This window comes from Acinonyx jubatus, chromosome B4 (assembly GCF_027475565.1).
Source record: "Acinonyx jubatus isolate Ajub_Pintada_27869175 chromosome B4, VMU_Ajub_asm_v1.0, whole genome shotgun sequence".
Classification (NCBI taxonomy): Eukaryota; Metazoa; Chordata; class Mammalia; order Carnivora; family Felidae; genus Acinonyx; species Acinonyx jubatus.
Window position 1 is genome coordinate 6,871,724 of NC_069387.1, and position 20,828 is coordinate 6,892,551.

At 46.5% G+C, this 20,828-nt stretch overlaps 1 protein-coding gene across 1 annotated transcript in view; it reads left to right on the forward strand.

Annotated features, from left to right (window-relative positions):
- The first annotated feature begins 10,172 nt into the window (after positions 1 to 10,172).
- TAF3 (TATA-box binding protein associated factor 3) overlaps positions 10,173 to 20,828 on the forward strand; it is a 179,882-nt gene continuing 169,226 nt past the window's right edge. Inside the window, exons 1-2 of the mRNA XM_027073377.2 lie at positions 10,173 to 10,550; positions 15,458 to 15,700. Coding sequence (XP_026929178.1) covers positions 10,385 to 10,550; positions 15,458 to 15,700 — 409 coding nt within the window. The 5' untranslated portion in view covers positions 10,173 to 10,384. The remainder of the gene's footprint in view (positions 10,551 to 15,457; positions 15,701 to 20,828) is intronic.

Sequence of the window (20,828 nt, forward strand, 5' to 3'; positions counted from 1 at the left end):
TGACCGTGTCTTACTTCTGTAGCCCTATCACCGGGCACATACTTCCCCAGTCAGTATTTGTTGAGCAAATGGGGGATGTTCCATAAGAAGTGGAAGTTCAGGGCACCTGGGGGGCTCAGTCGGTTAAGCATCCAACTTTGGCTCAGTCGGTTAAGATCCAAGCACGATCTCACGGTTTGGGAGTTCGAGCCCCACATTGGGCTGTCTGCTGTCTGCACAGAGCCTGCTTCGGATCTTCTGTGCCCCTCTCTCTCTGCTGGTGTCCTGCTCGCATGCGCTTGTTCTCACTCTCTCTCAAAAAGAAATAAACATTTTTTTAAAAAAAGTGGAAGTTCAGAAGAGGGAGAAATAATATTTCACTGGGTATGTGAGAATGTGGATCCATGTGTAAAACTCGGATAGATCGATTCATCGCTAAAGTGACATTTAAGCTGGTCCTTAAGTATTATCTCTCTCTCCAGGGTAGAAACTGGGTGGAATGTCTCAGAGACACAAATAATGCTGTTGGAGACCGTTCCATATGTTGTCAGTTGGGTCCATGAGCTTTGCCAGCCCAGGAGTCCTTGGTCTTACTGTTTTTCAAGCCTCACGTTAAGGCCGACCCATCTCTCAGTCGAGTCACTGACGTTGTGTTAGCGTCACAGAGTGCAGGCAGTGGATCGTTCGTTGTCCTCCTTGCTGCCCATCCTGGGCCAGTGCTGAGCTGTGCTCCTCTTGGTGTCAAGCGTGAGGAGGCCTGGGGGGAAGGGCTGCATTCCGAAAGTTCCAGGGACTGTGGGACCCAGAGCCAGGATCTTATTTTCTCTTGAAAAAGGAGCACTGGGAATAAAATGTGAGGACACGACATCTGCGGAATTGAGGGCCCGTACGCTTTCTTGACCAGAAATATGAGAAACCTGGCCAAAGAGGAGTGAAATCAAGGGGAGTGAGGAGAGGGAGATTGGGACGTAAAACTCAGAATTGGAACAGAAGATCAGAAAGTCAGAAATTGGGGTGCCTGGGTGGCTCAGTTGGTTGAGCGGCCGACTTCGGGTCAGGTCATGATCTCACAGCTTGTGAATTTGAGTCCCATGTCAGGCTCTGTGCTTACAGCTCAGAGCCCGGAGCCCGCTTTGGATTCTGTGTCTCCCTCTCTCTCTGCCCCTCCCCTGCCCATGCTGTCTCTCTCTCTCTCTCTCTCTCTCTCTCTCTCTCTCTCTCTCTCAAAAAGAAATAAACATTAAAAAAAAAATCATAAATTGACCACTAAATTTTTGCTTTCTAGAAAGGTAGTCTGAATCCTTTATTAAGGGTTGGCTGTGCAGTCCAAGACTGGATTGTTCACCCAGGGCACTGGCCTGCTCTGTAATCCATCAGTTATTCCGGCTAAAAACTTTACTACTTAATACGGACACTAGACTATTGAGTAGTAGGTTATACTGTGTGCTATTGATAGAAAAAGCAGTGGCTTAAATTATACTTGCAGAGTCTTGCCTTCTTGCATGAACATGGTTTTATTGTTCTAACCAGACTGAAATTAGTTAACTTTTTGTAACAGTCATTGAATCTGTTTTAAAGGAATATTTTGGGAACTAATTTACATGATCTACTCCAGACACTGAGTGAGGAAATGGATGTTTTTAGTTGGAAATTATACCTGATTAACTAGCATGGATTGCTTCTTGACTGGTTTGTTTTGTCTTTTTCTTCTAACGTAATAACCAGGGATTAATGAAAACCAAGTTTCATCCTCAGACGAGAGGTAAAGTGGTATTATTTCATACATTCTCCCCAAACCCCTCCGGAAGAGAAATCCGGCAGATACAATTGAAGCTGATTTAGCAACAGTGAAATGGATTCTCTGAGATTTAGGTTTTGGCCCATTTAGAGTAGTTGCCAGCTTGTGGTAGCATATGGGTAATGCCAGGGGGCTTTTTTTTTTTTTAAGATTTATTAAATAGACTTTAAGGATAGAGAATTGGGATTATTTTGAGATACTAAATAGAGATTGGTGAAGAGTGGTGGTTCTCAAACTTGGTGGTGTCAGGACCCCTTCACGTCTGATACAGTAGAAGAGGGCTAGATTCTCATCTGTCTGTACTCATTCTGTTCTGATATTACAGGCCATGTAGCCTCTGGAACATGCTACCATACAGGCTTGAGAATGAGTAAAACAGGCAAATAAGAAAAGAGCTTTGCCCTCACGGACCCCACGGAAAGGTCCCCAGACCAAAATTCGAGAACAACTAGTATATAGTAACATTTTATTATGTAAAGTCAGTTCTTTAAATCCCACTTGAATATATATTATCTCTTGAAACGTCATTATTTTTCCCTCCAAAACTGATTTTTATTTGCTCTGTACTTTGTTTTTCAGGTAAAGAAGGAAAATTCAGCCGACTGATTCCGTTTTTAGGTTACTGCTGTCCTCCTTGTCAGAAGAAATTGTTGAAACTACTAAAGACAGCAAGATGTTTGTAAATTATCTTACAATAAAGAACTTACCATAAGAAAATCACTCTTTTCTTACTATGTATTAACAATAGTTAATAGTTTTCAAAATGAGATTTTAAAAATAATTAACATACGGTACCTGGGTGGCTCAGTCAGTTAAGCATCCTATTCAGCTCAGGTCATGATCTCACGGTTCGTGAGTTCAAGCCCCGTGTCAGGCTCTGTGCTGACAGCTCAGAGCCTGGAGCCTGCTTCAGATTCTGTGTCTCCCCTCTCTCTGCCCTTCCCCTGCTCACGCTGTCTCTCAAATTTGAATAAACATTAAAAAAAATTTTTTTAAAGAGTTCTTCAGATACTTTATTATTTTACCAACAACTATTTTCATAAAAATGAACTGAACAGGGAGTAATAACAAAAACTGGTTAGCTACCGCAAACCTGTAGAGAACAGTACTGACACCGGGAGAAGGCTGCTGAGGGAAGATAAACTGAACAGAATCCAGAGTCATTTCCCAGCTTCCCTGAGATTTTACAAGAGTCACCTGATGGGTCCGTGAATGAGGCTGTGAGGCACTGGACAGACACAGAAGTGTGTTCAAAGTACCGGGTAACTTTCAGGAACGTTAGCAAGGAATGGGTGCTATGGCGGGGCGGGCGGAGAGCATTTTGCTTCCAAACACATTGGCCTGTCTCCAGTTTCGAGGACAGTAGAACACTTCTGTGAGGGTGAACTGAGGGTTCTAGACAACATGGCAGGAAGAAACGCGGGAATTTGAGCACACTCGACAGAAACAATCTGTTAAGCTGAACATGATGTACCGTCAGGGTTCGGAGGAGAAGACCATAGTTGTGGGGCGTTGTATCAGCCCTCTCGGTTTGTCTCTGGGGTGTGGATGTTCTGGTCTGTTCGTGGTCCCAGGTCAGGCACATTGCTCTCCTGGGTTTGCCGGCCTTTCTGAGGACTCCCTCTGCCTTTCCCCTGGGTTGGATCTCATTTTCTGTGTCCCACATTTCCCTCTCTGATACGCTAGTGGGACACAGCTTCCAGGTAAACAGGTAAATCTTTGAAGACCTTGCAGATCTTAAAATGCATTTTCTATGACATTTTAGTGGAGCAGAGTGGGTTGGAATCCCAGCTCAACCCTTGCCAGCTGTGTGATCTTGGGCACATTAATCTTTGTCTTGTCACCTGCAAGATGGAGGTTAAAGTAGACTTGCCCCACAGGGGCTGTGATGAAGATGGAATGAGCGAATCTTTACAAAATACTCAACCTGATGCACGGCGAGTGCTGAGTAGAGAGTGATGCCACCGGTGTGCACGGGGGCTCCTGGGCCTCTGCTTTAAGCCCACCCCTGGCACGGGCTCTCTTGTCCCAGTGCCCCGCAGTACCCGGTTCTTCCGTGTTCCGCCAGGACCAGGGCCCCCAGAGTGAGTCAGAGCCCTGCTTTCAGGATGAAAGTTCGGTCCTCGGCTCCTGGGTCCTCGTGGGTCAGCAGACCGCCACACACCCTGTTCTTCGAGACGGCGGCCACCCCTGGTTCCCTCTGCTGCAGCTCTCGCAGGAAGTACTGTTTCCTTAGCACCGCTGGGTCTCCCCTCAAATCCATTCTCGAGATAATGACTTCATCTAGAGAAAACTCGCAGGCGGTCAGATTTCACTGTTTTCAAGTGTATATAATGCAGGGATTTTTAGTATAAACACAGAGTTATGCTCTAATTCTATATACACTGTCGCACGATGAATTGTTCCAGAAGGCATTTATTCACCCAGCACTGACTACCTGCTAGATACTATGCCGTCTGTGGGGCATTTATCAGTGAATGGGATGCGGGTAGAAGCCGCCCTTCTGAAGTGCACGGCCAACAACAGAAGGAAGGAGGAGTTGAGTTGGGGGCATCTATCAAACGTTAATTAAATTTGAGTTGTATGTGGGAGATCCAAATGGAGATTAGATGCAGTTAGTTACACTAGTCTGAAACTCGGGAAAGATTTGGGATAAACTTATATTGGGGAGTCACCCTTTTATATAACCATGAAAATCAATGGGGTGAATCATATAAAAAGAGGACAAATACTTAAAAAGTAGGCAAAGGCATTAGAAGAGAAAGCAAACATTTGATACAATTGTAACCACTGTCTCACTTGGGGAGGAGGGAGACACATGAGATGGGAAGGAGGTAAGGAATATGTAGTTAGGGATTTGAATCAGAGGCATCAGCAAGGACTTAAGACTTAGGAAATACTCATATTTTCTGGTTTTCTCCACTAAAGGGCTCCTGAAGCAATGACATCCCCTGTAGTAATGAAGGTCAGGTAGAACCCGTATCTTGGCTTCTAAATACTGTTCATCACTAAGAAGAACCAGAGCCCCTTAGAGAGATGACTGATTCGAAGTCTAGGGCTGGGAAAAGCGTCAGGTGAGCCTGGAAACTCTGCCACAAAGTAAGGAAACCCCCCGACGAATGACAGGGGCGTGCTAAAAGGACACAGCAAGTGGCCTGAACCCGGCCTCTGCTGGCCAAACATGGGACAATTTAAGCAGCAAAGAATAATAATGGTTAAGAGATTCTAACTCAGTGAATACAAATCAGTCTCTCACCACATCCTAATACTGTACTAGAAAAAATGAGGGAAACTTACAGAGAAATCACCACTTTGTATAACAAAGCAGTGAAAGGTGGAGAAGTAGGCTATTCAAACAGTCTCAAAGTATCACCTTATAGATTACTTATTAATCTCAAAGTTTAAAAAAAAAAAAAAAAAGATGTCTTACAATGGAGAGACTGGTAGATACTGCCTTTACAAATGACCAGACTTTGTCACTCGTGATGGCACAAAATGACCCTTGCTGTTACCAGGGCAGAAAGTACAGATCACCTGAGGAGGAATATTGTTGCCAAAAAGGTTTACCTTGAATGTAATCGGGTGAGAAAACAACCAAGCACTGCAAGACATTCTATAAAATAACCGTCCAAAAAAAAAAGTCCTAGACTTTGCAAAAATGTTGTCAAAAAGACCAAAAAATAAATAAATAAATAAATAAATGAAAGTCGTACAGACAAGTGGGGGACTGCTCTTATTGAAAAAGACTTTAGAGATGACAACAAAATGCAATGAGTGATTCTTAATTAGTTTCTGGACTAAAAAAAAGCTAGGAAAGGCATTTGGGGACCATGGGAAGGTCTCAATATGCACTCGATACTGGCTAATACTAGGAGTTTCTTTGCGTGTGACAATGGGAATGTGATGTAATGCAAGGTGCGATGCCCTTCCCTCCCCAGGCCCCCCAGCAGGACTAAGGGATGTGTTCCCCCAGCTTCCGGAACACCATCCTCAACGACTTAACCCTCTTTGGGATTGCCTCAGCCAGAGACTGCCCTGCCCAAGGTCACAGCCCCCTCCCTCCTGGGCGGCCCACACCCAGTGTCTGCTCAGTGTGGGCGTACAAAGCCAGTCCGCCTTGCCTGAACTCAGACAATGTCTCTCTTCCCCCAACCCTACCTTCTTCCCCTCCCAGGTCCCGATCCCAAGAGCACTCCTACAGAGCAATCTGCACCTCGGTGGCTGCTTCCTGGAAAGTCCCACTTGGGGCAGTTTGTACTGGAAGGGGTTGGGGGAGGGGATACCAAGATAGGAGTTAGGAGCTGGATCGGCCACCCGGCTGGCCACGAAGACCTCTGCACTGATAGCAGCTGGAGCACAAAAAGCCCCTGGCACAAAGTAGGTAGTTTGGGAACGCGCAGGTTGTAAAACTCTTACCAGCAGCAAACTGGGGTGGCATAAAGTAGAAACAAGCTGGCATGATGTGTCGGTGTTCAGATATTCAAGCAATGTGGACACAACAGGGCTGTGCTGATGCATATTGTGAACGAGTCGAGGGGTCGGGGAGGAAGGTTCACCTGGTGAGCTTTAGAGATGGTTCACAGAACACCGGTGGGTGAAACAGATGGGCAGCCCCGGTGGGTTAGTCCTCAATCTGTACCATCAAAGGAATTCACGGATAGATAATCAGGTGGCCGAGGGCGATAATCAGGTGGCCGAGGACAGTCGCCCTGAAGAGCAGCCATGATTCCTTGGCCAACGTCCGGAGCGGAGGCCGTTTTCAGCCTGAGACTGTGGAGTCTGCGGGAGGCAAAGCCCTGCCAACACCAAATGGAGAGGATGAGGATTCCCCAACTCCTCCTGCAAAGGAACCGACAGCCGTTTACGCAAGGAACTGTCTGCTGGAGAAAGGGAATACTAAAACCTTTTGAGGACTGCTGAACACGGGGACTGAGCCGAGGCCGAAACCAGGAGATGCAGAGTCACTGTGGGCCTCTGTCAGAGTGGGGGCAGACGAGGCCCAATAATAAATGAAGTATCGGGTCCCGGGGTTGATGGACCCCATCAACGGTCAGTTCCCTGATTCTTCAATGTGTAGTTAGATTAGACGTCAAGGGAGGTGGGCACAACCTCCACACCGGTTCCTTGGCCTGTGGCGTCACAACTGTGGTAGCGGGAAGGCTGAAACAAGCTTTTCAGATTGGCCCTGCAGCTCCGGGGGAAGGGGAAGGCAGAAATCAGTGGCATCCTTAAGGCCCCGAACGAATGCAGGGCCAGTGATCTCCATTGTTAACTCCATGCATCATTTTGACAGTTTGGCCCCTACAAATAAAACTCTTTCAGTGACCCACCTGGGAAACTGTTCTTGTCCCTGCAACTCTGGCTGCTCCAGGTTGATAGTTCTAATTTGTAAAAGGGGGCATGCCCTCACCATGGGACACAGCAGGAGTCCCACCGAAATATTAGCTACAGTTGCCAGCCGGGCACTTGAGCGACGGAGGGGCCGGCACGCAGAGAGAGAAGTCGTGCAGGTAAGAGTAACTGACCCTGGTCATCAGGAGGCTACGCTACAGGCACACGGTGGGCAGCAAGGAGGAATGTTTGGCACCCAAGTGGTCTGGTTGGGTGCCTCTTGGTACTCTTTCTTGCCCAGTGTCCATGGGCCACGGACAGGTTAAGCAGGCACTGTCTGAAAAGAGCGTGGAAACACGGGGCTCAGACCTCTTGCAGATGACGGTCTGGGTCATGCCGCTAGGAAAGCCAAGTCCAGGAGTGGCGTCAGCTGAAGGCATGAGAATGGAGAACAGACAGTAGAGGAGGACATCGGTAAGTACCACGGGGCACTGCTGTGGCAGTAGGGGCTGTGACTTGCCTTCCGTCCTTCCTCTTTTACGTTTTTCCTAGGAAAAGAGGCCTTCTGGTACCCTGGGGGACTTCCTCACGCTTACACCAAGAAGTGGATCTCCCAGCACAAAGTGGCTACGGCCTGAATGTTTGTGCTGCCCCCAGACTCACACACTGGATATCGTTACGCTCATTATGGTGTCAGAAGGTGGGGCGTTTAGGAGGTGATGAGGTCATGACGGTGAAGCCCTCCGGAATGGGATTAGTGCAATTATAAACGAGATCCACAGAGCTCCCCTGCCCCGGCCACCTTGGAAGGATCCCACAAGTCTGCCACCCAGAAGAAAACCGTGCCTGCACCCTGAGCTCAGACTTGCAGCCTCTAGAACTGTGAGAAATCAATTTTCGTTGTTTGTAAGTTACCCACCATGTAGTATTTTGTTATGGTAGCCCGAACATATAGGACAAGACAGGACTGAATCTTATGTGCTGCTCAGATCCCCGCAGGAATGAAGGACTTGAGCTTTCCCTGAATTGCCTCAGGTGCAGAGAACACGTTTGCCCAAGACCACACACCCTTTCCCGGGCAGCCCTCATACAATAACTTATCAACATGGGAACGTGAAGACCCAGCCCCCTTGTGCCAACTCATGACAGATCTGAAACACCAACCCAGCGTTAGAATTCCCCTGGGATTGGCCCTGAACGTGATTGCAATCCCCTCCCCTTGCACAGGGGATGATCCCAGGAGCACTCCTTAATAAACCTGCCAGCTGACCTCCACTCAGAAATGACTTCCTGAAGCACTGAACCTGTGACATATGGGTATGTAGGGGAATGTCCTTGCTTTGCAGAGATAAAAGCTGAAGTGTTTCTGGATTGAGTGTGATGATGTTTGCAACTTATTTTCAAACTGTTCTGAAAAAAGAAAAGTATATGTGTACCTGTATATAGTGAATGTAACAAAACATTAACAACTGATGACTCTAGGTGAAGTATATATCTGTGCTTAGACTTTTCTGTAGTTTGAAATTTTCTGAAATAAAAGATTAAGGAGTTGAACGCACACACACACACACACACACACACAGAGGCAAATGAAGAGGAGTCTAACATAGAGATGTAGAGGAGTATCCAGAATTTCAATACTTCTGGAGGGTCGGCAAGAGAGCAAGGTGTTGTGAAATCCAAGGTAGAAGAGAGTTTCAAAATTAAAGTAGTGTCCAACACTATCAAATGGCTACAAAATGGTCAAGTAAGGCCGTCAAGCCAAGTATGGGACTTCAAAGTGTCCCATAGAGTTAGTATCCAAAAGGTCCCTGATAATCTTGAAGACGCAAGTGTCGGTGAAAAGGTATGACAGGCACCCTGCCACCGAGCAGTTCTCTGCAGAACTGTCATTTGGCTGAAGCACCACATTTTTGGCTCGACTGTGTTTTCAAGACTTTTAAAAATCGAGTATCCATTATGTTCAAAGTTCTGGAATATTTCCTGTAGGGAGAATGTAGAACCACTCAGAAACACAATTTACTGGGAAAGGTGCATAAACTCAAATACTAAATCCACTGTGCCAGGTATAAGAATAAAGAAACTCACAGAGAAATACAGAGGAGATGAGGGGAAGGGAGGAAGGAACACTCCAGAAGCTAGAAGTGGGTGGGGAGCACAAAAGGGCATATTTAACAGGCCACTGGATCAGCCATTACAATTGGCTACCCACAGGCTGAATCTGGCTTCGCTGTGGGATTCGTTTGGCTTGCAAATTAAAACTTTAGACACGTATACCTAACATTCACAACTCGAGATATTTATCACAAAGTCTCGATTTGTGGCAATTTGAAGAGATAGGGCAAACACTTGGCTGGGGCTGAGAGAAGGGTCTGGGGTAGGCAACAATTCCCCCAGTCTCTCCCCCAATCTCTGCTTCATCGATTTAAGGTACTTGTTCAGACTGTGTAGGCAATTGAGTTGTACTGGACCCAGGGGTGGGATGAGAATGAGGCGAGTGATGCAGGAATTCGGGGGGGGGGGCAGTCGTTTGGCTTTTTAAAAAATACTATATTAAAATATGACTGATCTTCAGTTTTCTGGTGCTCTCCTAAATTTTGCACCGACGCTAGAGTCTCGCTCGCCTGACTCTAATCTCTGAGCAGCAGGGACTTCATTTAGCCTGTACAGTGGTAAGCGGCAGCATAGGCAAGATCAGATCGGATCAGATCTGCATTTCGGGGAGCACTTCAGTTCCCACGCTCCAAATCCCGCCCCTGCTGCACTCACAACCTCTCGGGTTCCCACTTCTCTCTAACACTCGGATTTCAATTTCCTCTCCTGAGTACCTCTTTCGCCCCGAAACCACTGACTGTCCCCTCTCCCTTCCCCTCCAAGCGAGCCCACCCGGGAAGGCCCCAAGCACCTGCCTCCTCGGGCGCCTCCTCCACCTGCGCTCAGCCCGAGCCGTTTCCTGCATCCTCCCAGGCCCGACAGTCGCTCCCGACACCATCGCTCTGCTCCAACAGGGCGGAGCTTCCTCATTGGCGCGCTCAGCATTCGACTAGTGCTGCCTCGCCCCGGCGACCGTCCAGCGGGAGGCGGAGCGAGTCCAAAATGGCGGCTCTCAGGCTGGCGCGCTCCGTGCTGCTGGCGCTTTGAGGTGGTCGCCAGGGGTCGGGGGGACGATTTCCCCGCCGCGGGGGCCCTAGAGGATGAATCGAGGGCTCTGCTAAGGTTAGGCGGTGGGGGTGGAGAGAGTGGCAGCAAGGGCTGCGGTGGAGTCCACGGAGCGGGATGTGCGAGAGTTACTCCAGGTCGTTGTTGAGGGTCTCGGTGGCGCAGATCTGCCAGGCGCTGGGCTGGGACTCGGTGCAACTCAGCGCCTGCCACCTCCTCACGGACGTGCTGCAGCGCTATCTGCAGCAGTTGGGACGGGGCTGCCATCGGTACTCTGAGCTGTGTGAGTACCGGGCTGGGTGCGGGAGGGCTGCCTCTGGCCAGTCACGAGTGACACCTCCGGTCTTCCCTTCTCTGTCTCAGCGTCTCCGAGATGTTCGTCCTTGTCCCCCTACCCCGAGATCGGGTGTTTTCTCGGGCCTCTGACGCCCCTCGGGTTCCGCTGCCCCTGGAAACTCCAGTCATCGCTGTGGTGCCTCTCCCTCATCCACTAACTTCCCGCCTCCAGCCCGGGACCCCTGTCCCCGCTCTCAGCTCCACACCCTCCCTCACCTCCTCTCTGATCGGAAACAAGCATCGGTCTTTTCCTCACCGTCTCGTTTTTGCTGCGTGTAAAACCACCTCCAGAATGCCTCGCAGCCTCCTTTACTTTGGTCCTTCTCCTCCCTTGCCCGCAAACTACTACAACTAGTTGTCACAGGCGCTCCGTCTACCGGCCGTTTCTTACAAGGCTAGCCATTCTTCAGCTCATAACAACACATACTCGTTGACAGCTCTGCTCCGTTGGGGACACTGCCTCTCCTTTCTGCATCTGCCCGTTTCGTAGAGAGCATCTCTGCGCTCGCTTTCCCAAGGCCACCTTTGTCAGTTTCACTTAGATTAACGTTCACTTACTTCTCCGTTACTCATCGATTTCCTCCTTTATGTTTTTATGTCAGTGGTTATCCAAGTGGGGTAGAGGGAACGCAGGCGATTTACAAGGGTCCCCAGATAGTCTGGGCTGCAGTGTTTATTTTTTTTAAGTGAGTGTCTGGCAGTATTTATAGCTGATGGCGTTTAATAATTCGGAGTATTTAACAGAAACCACATCTCACTGATGTGAAGTGAAGTGTGTGTGTAGGGGCAAGTACCAGTCACTTCAATTTCAGGTCATTACCCAAAGTGCTAAGCTGGAGAAATGAGTGACGCGTTCCCTGGGATGTTGTGCTTTCTCAAGGAGGTTCCTTCTGAGACTGGAGGATTGAGACCCGCAGACACGCTTTGCTTCTTAGGCCCCGGATTCCATTCCAGCTTCCACCGTACGACCGCAACAAGCCGTCCCCAACACACATCTGCACGTGCCATTCTTTTTTTTTTTTTTTAATTTTTTTTTAACGTTTTATTTATTTTTGAGACAGGGAGAGACAGAGCATGAGCAGGGGAGGGACAGAAAGAGGGAGACACAGAATCCGAAACAGGCTCCAGGCTCCAAGCCATCAGCACAGAGCCCGACGCAGGGCTTGAACTCACGGACTGCGAGATCATGACTTGAGCCGAAGTCGGCCGCTTAACCGACTGAGCCACCCAGGCGCCCCTAGCGTGTCATGCTTAAAAATAGTTTAATTGGTACTCCATCGGTTACAGGCTGAAAATCTAATAAAACTCTTCAGCAGCACGTGGTTTTCTCTGTGAGCCAGCTTTTTCTTATCTGCTGCTATCCTAATCTCAACCGTGCTGAGCCACCGGCCTCATCCAAAACCGTTTTAAGCTATCCGTTCCTATATAGACGCGTGCGGCTTCCTAGAGTGTCCTTCACGCCCCGCCTCTGGCCCCCCAGTAGTACTACTTGTGTTTTGAGACTCACTCACGATTTAAGAAACTCATGTCATCTGCTCCCATAATTCTGTGCATACCCCGGTGTGTTAACATCTTGCTTTGTAATCATCCATGTCTCTCTCTGTGTCTCTCTCTCTCTCTCACCCTTTCCTTTCCTCTCCCCAGGCGACAAATTTATTGCATCTGTGTTCTCGAACCTAGTATGGTGCCATAATTTACTAGGCACCCAGGAAATAAGTGAATGAACTGATAACCTACTACCATAATAGCTATTTAATCACCTGACTTTTTGAGTTCCAAAGTAATGTATTTTGGGAATGTCTGATTTCACTGATCCCTCTCATCTAAATTTGGAACCGCGAAGTAATAACTCTCTTTCAGCCATGTCTTGACAATACACCGCCAGCACAATACTCTCCTGGCTTTCGCGTCTTTTCCCTCCCTCCCTTCTCCATGGTCCGCGAGACTACTGTTGCGGTCACGCGGAGTCCAGCTTAAGTTTTGGCTACCAAGTTCCCTAAATAAGGGCAGATGTTCTGTATTTTGGGGTAATGAAAATATCCCCTGAATACATAGCTGCCTTTCCTGCCTTCTACACAGAACCAGGACATGCGCTGGCATTGTAAGTAACCAGGTATTCCACGGTCACCAAGTGATCGTTGTCCTGTGTTAATGTCAACCCCTTTTCTAATTACCCGGTTTGTGTAGTCAGTTTCCTTGCTTTTAGTGAGAATGTGACTATCAGGTTCATTATCCTCCATCATGGTTTTGTGGCTTATTAGCAATGCTGATCCCTGGTATATTTATTAGTTACAGACTTTTTGTTAGGTTCTTTTTCCTACACTGTGCTAGTTTTAAACTCAAATTTTGTCCTCTGGTTACCACTATGGAGTCTTGTATTCTTTAAATCCTTTAACTCCTCTTTGTCTTTTTGACAACACTGACTGAGGACCACTAAGAACTGAGCGCTGCGTTACAGACCTGGATGTCCTAAGGCACAGCCCCTGCCCACAAGGTGGGGACAGGGGTGCAGACTGTGAACAAAACAAACTGGTAGCGTTCGCTCCTTTTTAAAAAATGACTCTCAAGTTACAGCAAGTATCGGAAGTTGCCATTAATTCAACGAATAATGCATTTTAAAATTTCCCTAAGGTAATGATTTCTGAAAGCACGCAGGGCAGATGTTTCTCTGTGCATTGTGTTATGGATTAAGTATGTGCGTGTGCACTGAAAGTAGGTGCTGAATATTTCAGAATGACCCTTCGGGACTAGCACTTGTCACTCACCAATTGCCTGGTATGGGCAGTGAATGCAAAGGGACTGAGGTGAAGGAGAGGTGGGCGTGGGCCGTGGGCTGGGGCAGGATTACTTCCGGGAAGGCTGAGATTTGGAGTGGAGCGGACCCCAGGCCAGAGAAGAGCATAACCTGGGACATCCAGGTCGGATGGAGTGTGATGGGGGGGCCAGGGAGGTGGCCAGCCTGACACGTGTCGCCGGTTCACTAGGAAGGTGTTACAGGAAAATGGACAGTGGAGTGAAATCCGCTTTGGGAGGGACGGTGAGGGAATGAAGACGTTGGTGGGAAGCACTGCATGCTTCCGAGGACGGAAACAGTGTGGTAAGAACGGTCTTTTAAGAAGATGGCGCTCTCACTGAGTGCAAGGTGCAAGAGAGACTCCAGTGACGAGAACTGGAAGCTGAATGAGAGCGATGGTAGGAATAGAGATACAGAAAAAGTTCTGAAATCCGTGGCCCAAAATGGGTTGGGGGGGGGGGGGGAGAACCGAAAGGCCCTGGGTTGAAATTGCGAAGCATATGGACAAATTCAAGATGTTCATTTTTTTCTGGACTGAGGAGAAGAAAGCTTTTCATAGGAATAGAAGGACTATTCTCTTAGCTCATCTTAACCATGTCGTCAAGAGGAAGAATGAATATTGATTTTATTTATCCCTTCTGCTTTCTGCATCATGGGAGTAACTAACCCCTACCTGTAGCGGAATTCAGAGACTACAGAAGTGTTTGAGGTCAGAAGGGAAAGTCTCCCGCTTCCCCCTGTGCCCCGGCGCTCAGCCCCTTCAACTGTTAATGGTTGGACGCATATCCTTCCAGAACTTTTTTCGTAGGCGCGAGCAAGCATGTGTCTAAATTTTTATGAACTTTGGGTTACTTTCATTTTACAGCATGATTTAAGTTCAGACATACTGAGTTTGAAGTGATCATAGATTTCAGTAAAAATCAATCAATCAATCAATCAATCAGTAAATAAATAAACAGACCACTTTTGTAAAGTGAACCTCACCTGAACTTTGTATCTTGTCTTCTAGTGACATTTAAATTGTATATATAAATTATCTTTATGATATAAGTGTTTTCTGTAAATTCTCTTGGATTTAAAAACTTGACTCAGTGGCAAACAGTGGTCTCCCCTCCTCCACAGGGGATACATCCCAAGACCCCCTAAAACCACGAATGCCTAAAACCATGAATGGTACGGAACCCTATGTATATACTATGTCGGGGTTTTTTTTTTCCTGTACCTACATATCTGTGATGAAGTTTAATTTATGAATTAGACACATTAAAAGAATAACAACAATAACCAATAATAATTAGAACAGTTATAACAGTATATTGCACCAAGCGTTATGTGAGTGATCTTTTTCTGTCCCTCAAAGTATCTGAATGTACTGTGCTCACCCTTCTTGTGATGTGAGCTGATAAAATCCGTCCGTGACGCGGCGCAGTGAGGCGAACGACGTAGGTATTGTAGTAGGGGTGGGCCTATTCCTGACCTTCTGATGATAAGTCAGGAGGACGAGCATCTGCTTCCGGACCGCTGGGACTGCGGGTCGCTGAAACCGGAGACAGTGACCCCTGGGATGGGAGGGGAGGAGCCAGGGTAGTTCATCCCACAAATACCTACTGTGCGCCAACTATATGCCGGCCACTGTGCTGGGTTCCAGAGAGGCATCAGTGAACAGTGGTGAAAGCGTAGTAGACATCTATTTGGCCCGGGGTGCTAGTTGTTCGATGAAAAAATAGTAATAGTAACATTTACTGAGCATTTGCATTTTGTCAGCCACTGTTCCCCCGTCAACTGCTTCCGATGATGTATTCTGTGCTAGCTGACTGTTAGAATGAATTATCTGGCGGTCAGATCAGATTTCAAGCTGACTTTAGGAATCACCTTTCCAATCTGTAAACAGTATGAGGTTTTCTTTAAAATCTATTAAATTCTTTCCAAAAACTCTTAAACATATGTACTGTGTTTGACTCTGAGATACATATGAACGTAATACTTTTTCTTGATATTTAAAAAACAATACTCGTGGAATTTTCTTGAAATAATTTGCATGGCTTTTGACTTTGTTCCAGATGGCCGAACAGACCCAATTTTGGATGATGTCAGCGAAGCTTTCCAGCTTATGGGGGTTAGTCTTCATGAACTAGAAGACTATATTCACAATATTGAACCTGTCACTTTCCCACATCAAATTCCTTCATTTCCTGTCAGTAAGAACAATGTACTTCAATTTCCTCAACCCGGAAGTAAAGATGCAGAGGAAAGAAAAGAATACATTCCTGATTACATGCCACCCATTGTGTCTTCACAAGAAGGTTTGTGATTTCTTGTTTGTTTCTTACTCCTGCATTTGTTAACTATCTTGATGGGTTTTTAGTCTTCTTAGTTTTCCTGACTGAATTCCATAAAATGCTATGCCAGCGTATAAATTCTAGAAATGTAATCAAAATATTTTAAGGTTATTTACAAATTGGTCTGACATTTAAGCCAACAGACACTTGCACTGGCGGTATGAGGGAGAGCCATGGCACAGGCAAGGTTATGTCTAATGAGGCGTTTATTTCCTCCGTAAATTTTAAGTAGGGAAGAACAGAATGTGATCACAGAGAGAAGCTTCTCAGTAGATGCATTGTATGGGAATGGGGTATTAAATAAGTCAGAAAACCTCTGCAACATAAGGGAAAATTGAGGCGGTTCTTTTCCTCGCCTCATTTTCGTAAATGTGAGTTGGATGATACCGGGAACAGTGAGTGAGTGAATATTCACTAGTGTTACGCAGCGTTAGCTCCATTTTTAAACGATGAGTAGAGGTGTGTGTTGTTTGGCCGCATGAAATTTTTGATTAAAAAGTGTAACAGCTAATGAGGCAGACTAGTTGATCATCGCAGAACCCCTTTTCCCCTGCGTGGTTTTACATGTTGATCGTGTAGGCTCACTGAGGTTCTGAAGAGATACGTAAGTAGTTCATGGTCTCGTGCAGGTCGATCGATACGCAGTACTTTTTCTTGTAAAAATGGAAAAGTTGCAGTTCATTCCCTTTTTACCTTTACATTTATACCATTTTACCTGCCACCAGCAATGCCCTAAGGTTCCACTTTCTTACAGTTCACTTCTCATAATCTCCTATTCCACGTCAATGGCATTCTGGAGTGTTCCCCATTTGTTTCAGGGCTAGCTTTAAACTGTTTGACAGTCTGTGTGTCAGTGTTGCCTCATTTGAAGAACTGGGCAAAAACTGGCCCTCCACTGTAGAGATTTATCGTGGGCTAGTATGTCATCATCACATACTCTGGATCTTGGGTGCGGCGGCCCTGCTGATGAGCGCGGGCGCCGTAGTTAAATGTGTTGAGAATGAAGCACCGTATCTGTGCTTGCTACTAGCTGCGGCCGTGTGAAAATTTGGATAGGGAGGTATCATACTTTTTTTTCTTTCTCCTTTTCTTTCTGTCTCTCTTTCTCTCTTTCTTTCAGAGTTTTTGTTTATTTCCAGAGGGAGAGAAAGAGCACGAGCAGGGGAGGGGGAGAGAGAGAGGGGAAGAGAGAGAATCCCAAGCAGGCTCCTCGCTGTCCTCAGACAGCGGACAGCTCTGTCCACAGAGCCCCTCCCCGGGCTCGAACCCACAAACCATGAGCTCGTGACCTGAGCCAAAATCAAGAATTAGACACTTAACCGACTGAGCCAGCCAGGCGCCCTGGGAGGTGTCATAGTTTTCTGATAAGAGTTGCTTGGGAAGTTGACTTTGCTTGTCAGCTTAGCACGTCTCCACCACATGGTCTTGGGGATTTAATACCCACTGAAAGCAGGAATCAGTTTCACCGGAATCAGTATCACACAAAGCGTGCCTTCCATAAATGTTCTCGAACTGAGTTAAATCTTGAACTTAGAAATCTACACATGCATCTCAGTCATCCCAACTTCCCTCAGTAACTGTTTAAGATTCTGTCTCCTCCTCACCTTTGAATTTATTTGTATTTGAATCTTACTCTTTATAACCCCCGTGGAAAGTCTGTCCTTGTAAACCCCTCATTCCCTATGGCAGCGTCTTTGATCTTAGAAGCCTGTATTTGTTACAACTTCTCTGAGCATGTATTTGTTTATTTTAAAAATATAACAAATGCATTTCAGTATCAACATTATCAAAAGAGGGTTTCTTGGGCAGAGGCCCGGTTAGTAGCTGGATTGCAGAGGGTTCCATTTTCACTTCCAGATGTGAAATATCAAGGAGGCCTGGAATTTCCTTCTTTGCTGTTGTCACTCAGTGTGATTGATTAAGCATCCTAGACATCTTCATGAAAGCAGCGCTGTTAGTCCATGATGTGCCCTCTTGTGCTTTAAGAGTCATCTTTGAGTGGCTCCGAAATTTTTAGCGGAAAGGCCACTTAGAAGTAGTACACGAAGTACAAACTTTGGAATTGTGCTCAGAAAACATGAACAGTAATCCAGCGCTGGGAGAGAAGTTAACGTGTCACACAGGAGGAGACTAACGGAGCGGCGCTGGCCTAAGTAACTGGTACTTAGCGATTGTCTGGACGATGGGTGATCATGGATTTCATACCAGGGGATCCGTGGTAAGGTTGGCCAGCCAGGACTTCGTGCACTCTCAGCTGGCCTGTTTCTGAACAGGAGCTACTATCTTCTCTGCTTAAAACATTCTCGTCCATTTTCTCTGTGCCTTTTGGAGCTTTCTAAATCCATTTTGTGGTTTACGTATCTTTCTGTCTCGTCTTATACCTCCTATTTAATAAATCGCTTAACGTTTCTTCTGGCCTTTTACGGAATGTGGACTCAGATGGACGTTTGATTTATCTTAATCCATGATTCAGGCTCTTCGTTGGTCCGTGCAGAACCTGCATTTATTCACTTAGAGAGTTACTGAGTCATTTTTAATAATGTAATAAGTCCTATCAAGCTCACTACTGAAAATTAAGCTCAGAACTTTGATAACAGTCAACTCTTAAGTACTTAGTCCCACTTGTTTTATTTTCATAGCATGCAAAGGATACACAAGGAAATTCGTGGTTAGGGATTTTAGATACTGACTTCGATCTGAAATTACTGCAGTAAATTTTTGAGTTTCTCTTCTGGATCATTTGAAGCAAGAAGAGAATCTTACTTCATTTGAAGTTTTAGGCAAAAGAAATTATAAACATTTTAAGAAGAAATAGCATAAGCCTTGAACACTCCCTTTTCAGCTAACAACAATTACACATTCTCCAAGGAGCAGAAATACTGCTGATTCATAAGGTATGCATGTGGTTGGTAAGGTTGCAATAAGTGACAGGCAGGACAATAAGATGCTTATCAAACCTTTTCCTCCTGTTCAGGGAAGGGATATAAAATGCAGTCCTAGAGTTACCATTTTTTAATATAGCCTCCCAAGTCAATTTAATAAATCATTTACAATCTGAAATCTTTCTTTTCCCCACGGGTACAGCCTGTTAGAAAGCCCCTAGTATTCTGGTTCGAGGTGCAGAGGGTGGGATCGTTATTACCACACCTGGGATGATAATGCTTGTTCACCAGGTTGTTTGTTTTCCTTGAGAGCCACAGACAGGGCCAGACTTTGGTCGTAAAATATCATTAGCAAAGTACTGTCAGGAGACGACCCACTTACTGACCCTTCGACTTGGCTCATGGCGGAGAAGCATTGGAGCATCTTGTCTGCCTGCTGCGGCAGGGGTGCTCTGGTGAGGGGTAGGGACAGGTGCTGGTACAGACATCGTGGGCCCCGGGGAGCCACCCAGCTGCTCATTGAGTTTATCGTTTTACCAGGTCGCCGTGCCTTTCGGAACTTTCCGTTCATCATCTGTAAAATAGGCTTAGGAATATCTACCTCGTGGACGCTTGTGAGGATTAAGTGACAGGTTCTGTGAGTCATTTGTATAGAATCGGACGTGAGACACAGACGCAGCAGCGTGAGCTCTCTTCCCGTTTCACCTTCCTGACTCTTAAGCAGTTTGCAGGTGAAATCCGATCCACATTTGTGAAGTAAGTCTGCAATCAGGATAAATCTAGAATGGTGTTCACCATGGGCTTAGGGGCCGAGGGAATGCACACCTGAGAGCTGGGCCGGGGTGGATGCCTGGCTGAGGAGCGAGTGGACCGTGGCATGGAGATGATGCAGGAGGAGATGATACGGAAGGAGTTTTTGCCTGCTGTATCCAGTTTGATGTTTAGAAATGAGACTGCTTTGAAAATGTTTTTTAAATGCACACTGTGCTTGGACTGTTACAGTTCTGATGGCCGGTACCTGTGTTTTATCCAAGAACATTCTCTCCTCCGCTTGCCATACACATTTGCAGATTCACATGAGTAACGTACTTTTTGCTCCCTGTTCCGTTGTGCTGAGCAGCGTCTGAAAATAGCATCTTCTGCCAGAGTCGTTGTTGGGTTCTGAGTGCAGTGACTAGATCAGCTGGTCTGTGAGAGTCTTGTAGGTGGTCTGTTGATGGATTCAGCATACCTGTGTGAGGACAGGAGAAATGGAAACCATTTACTGGGCTTTGCTTATGGCAAGAAACGTATCCATCTGAACTTAAACTTGGTAAAGATACTATACCGTTGCCGCTTTTAGGGTTTCTATTTTTAAAAATTTCTAAGTTGACTTTATTCTTTTTTTTTTAATTTTTTTTAATGTTTTTTATTTATTTTTGAGACAGAGAGAGACAGAGCATGAACAGGGGAGGGTCAGAGAGAGAGGGAGACACGGAATCTGAAGCAGGCTCCAGGCTCTGAGCTGTCAGCACAGAGCCCGACGCGGGGCTCAAACTCACGGACCGTGAGATCATGACCTGAGCCGAAGTCGGACGCTTAACCAACTGAGCCACCCAGGCACCCCGACTTTATTCTTTAGAATAGTCTTACATTTACCTAAAAGTTGAGAAGATATGGACAGAGTTCCCTTATATCCTGTACCCAGTTTCCCCTGTTATTTTTTAATGTTTATTTATTTATTTATTTTGACTGGGGGGTGTGTGTGCATGTGTGTGCACACGTGAGTGGGGGCGGGGGAGGGAGAGAGAGAGGGAGAGAGAGTCCCAAGCAGGCTCCACGCTGTCAGCACAGAGCCCAGTGCAGGGCTTGATCCCGTGAACTGTGAGATCATGACCTGAGCCAAAATCGAGAGTCGGACACTTAAGCGACCACCCAGGCGCCCCTCCCCTGTTATTATTCTTACGTTAGTGTGCTACGTTTGTTATAATCAATGAGCCAGTATTGATACATTATTCTTAACTAAAATCCATTATCTTTAGTTTTTACCTAACGTCCTTTTTATGTGCCAGGGCCCCCATCCGGGATGCCCATTATTTTATTGTCATGTCTTGTTGGCTCTTGTTGGCTGTGACTTTCTTAGACTTTCCCTGTTTTCGATGACCCTGACCGCTTCGAGGAGTACCAGTCAGATATATTATAGGATGCCCCTTTGTTGGAATTCGAGGTGT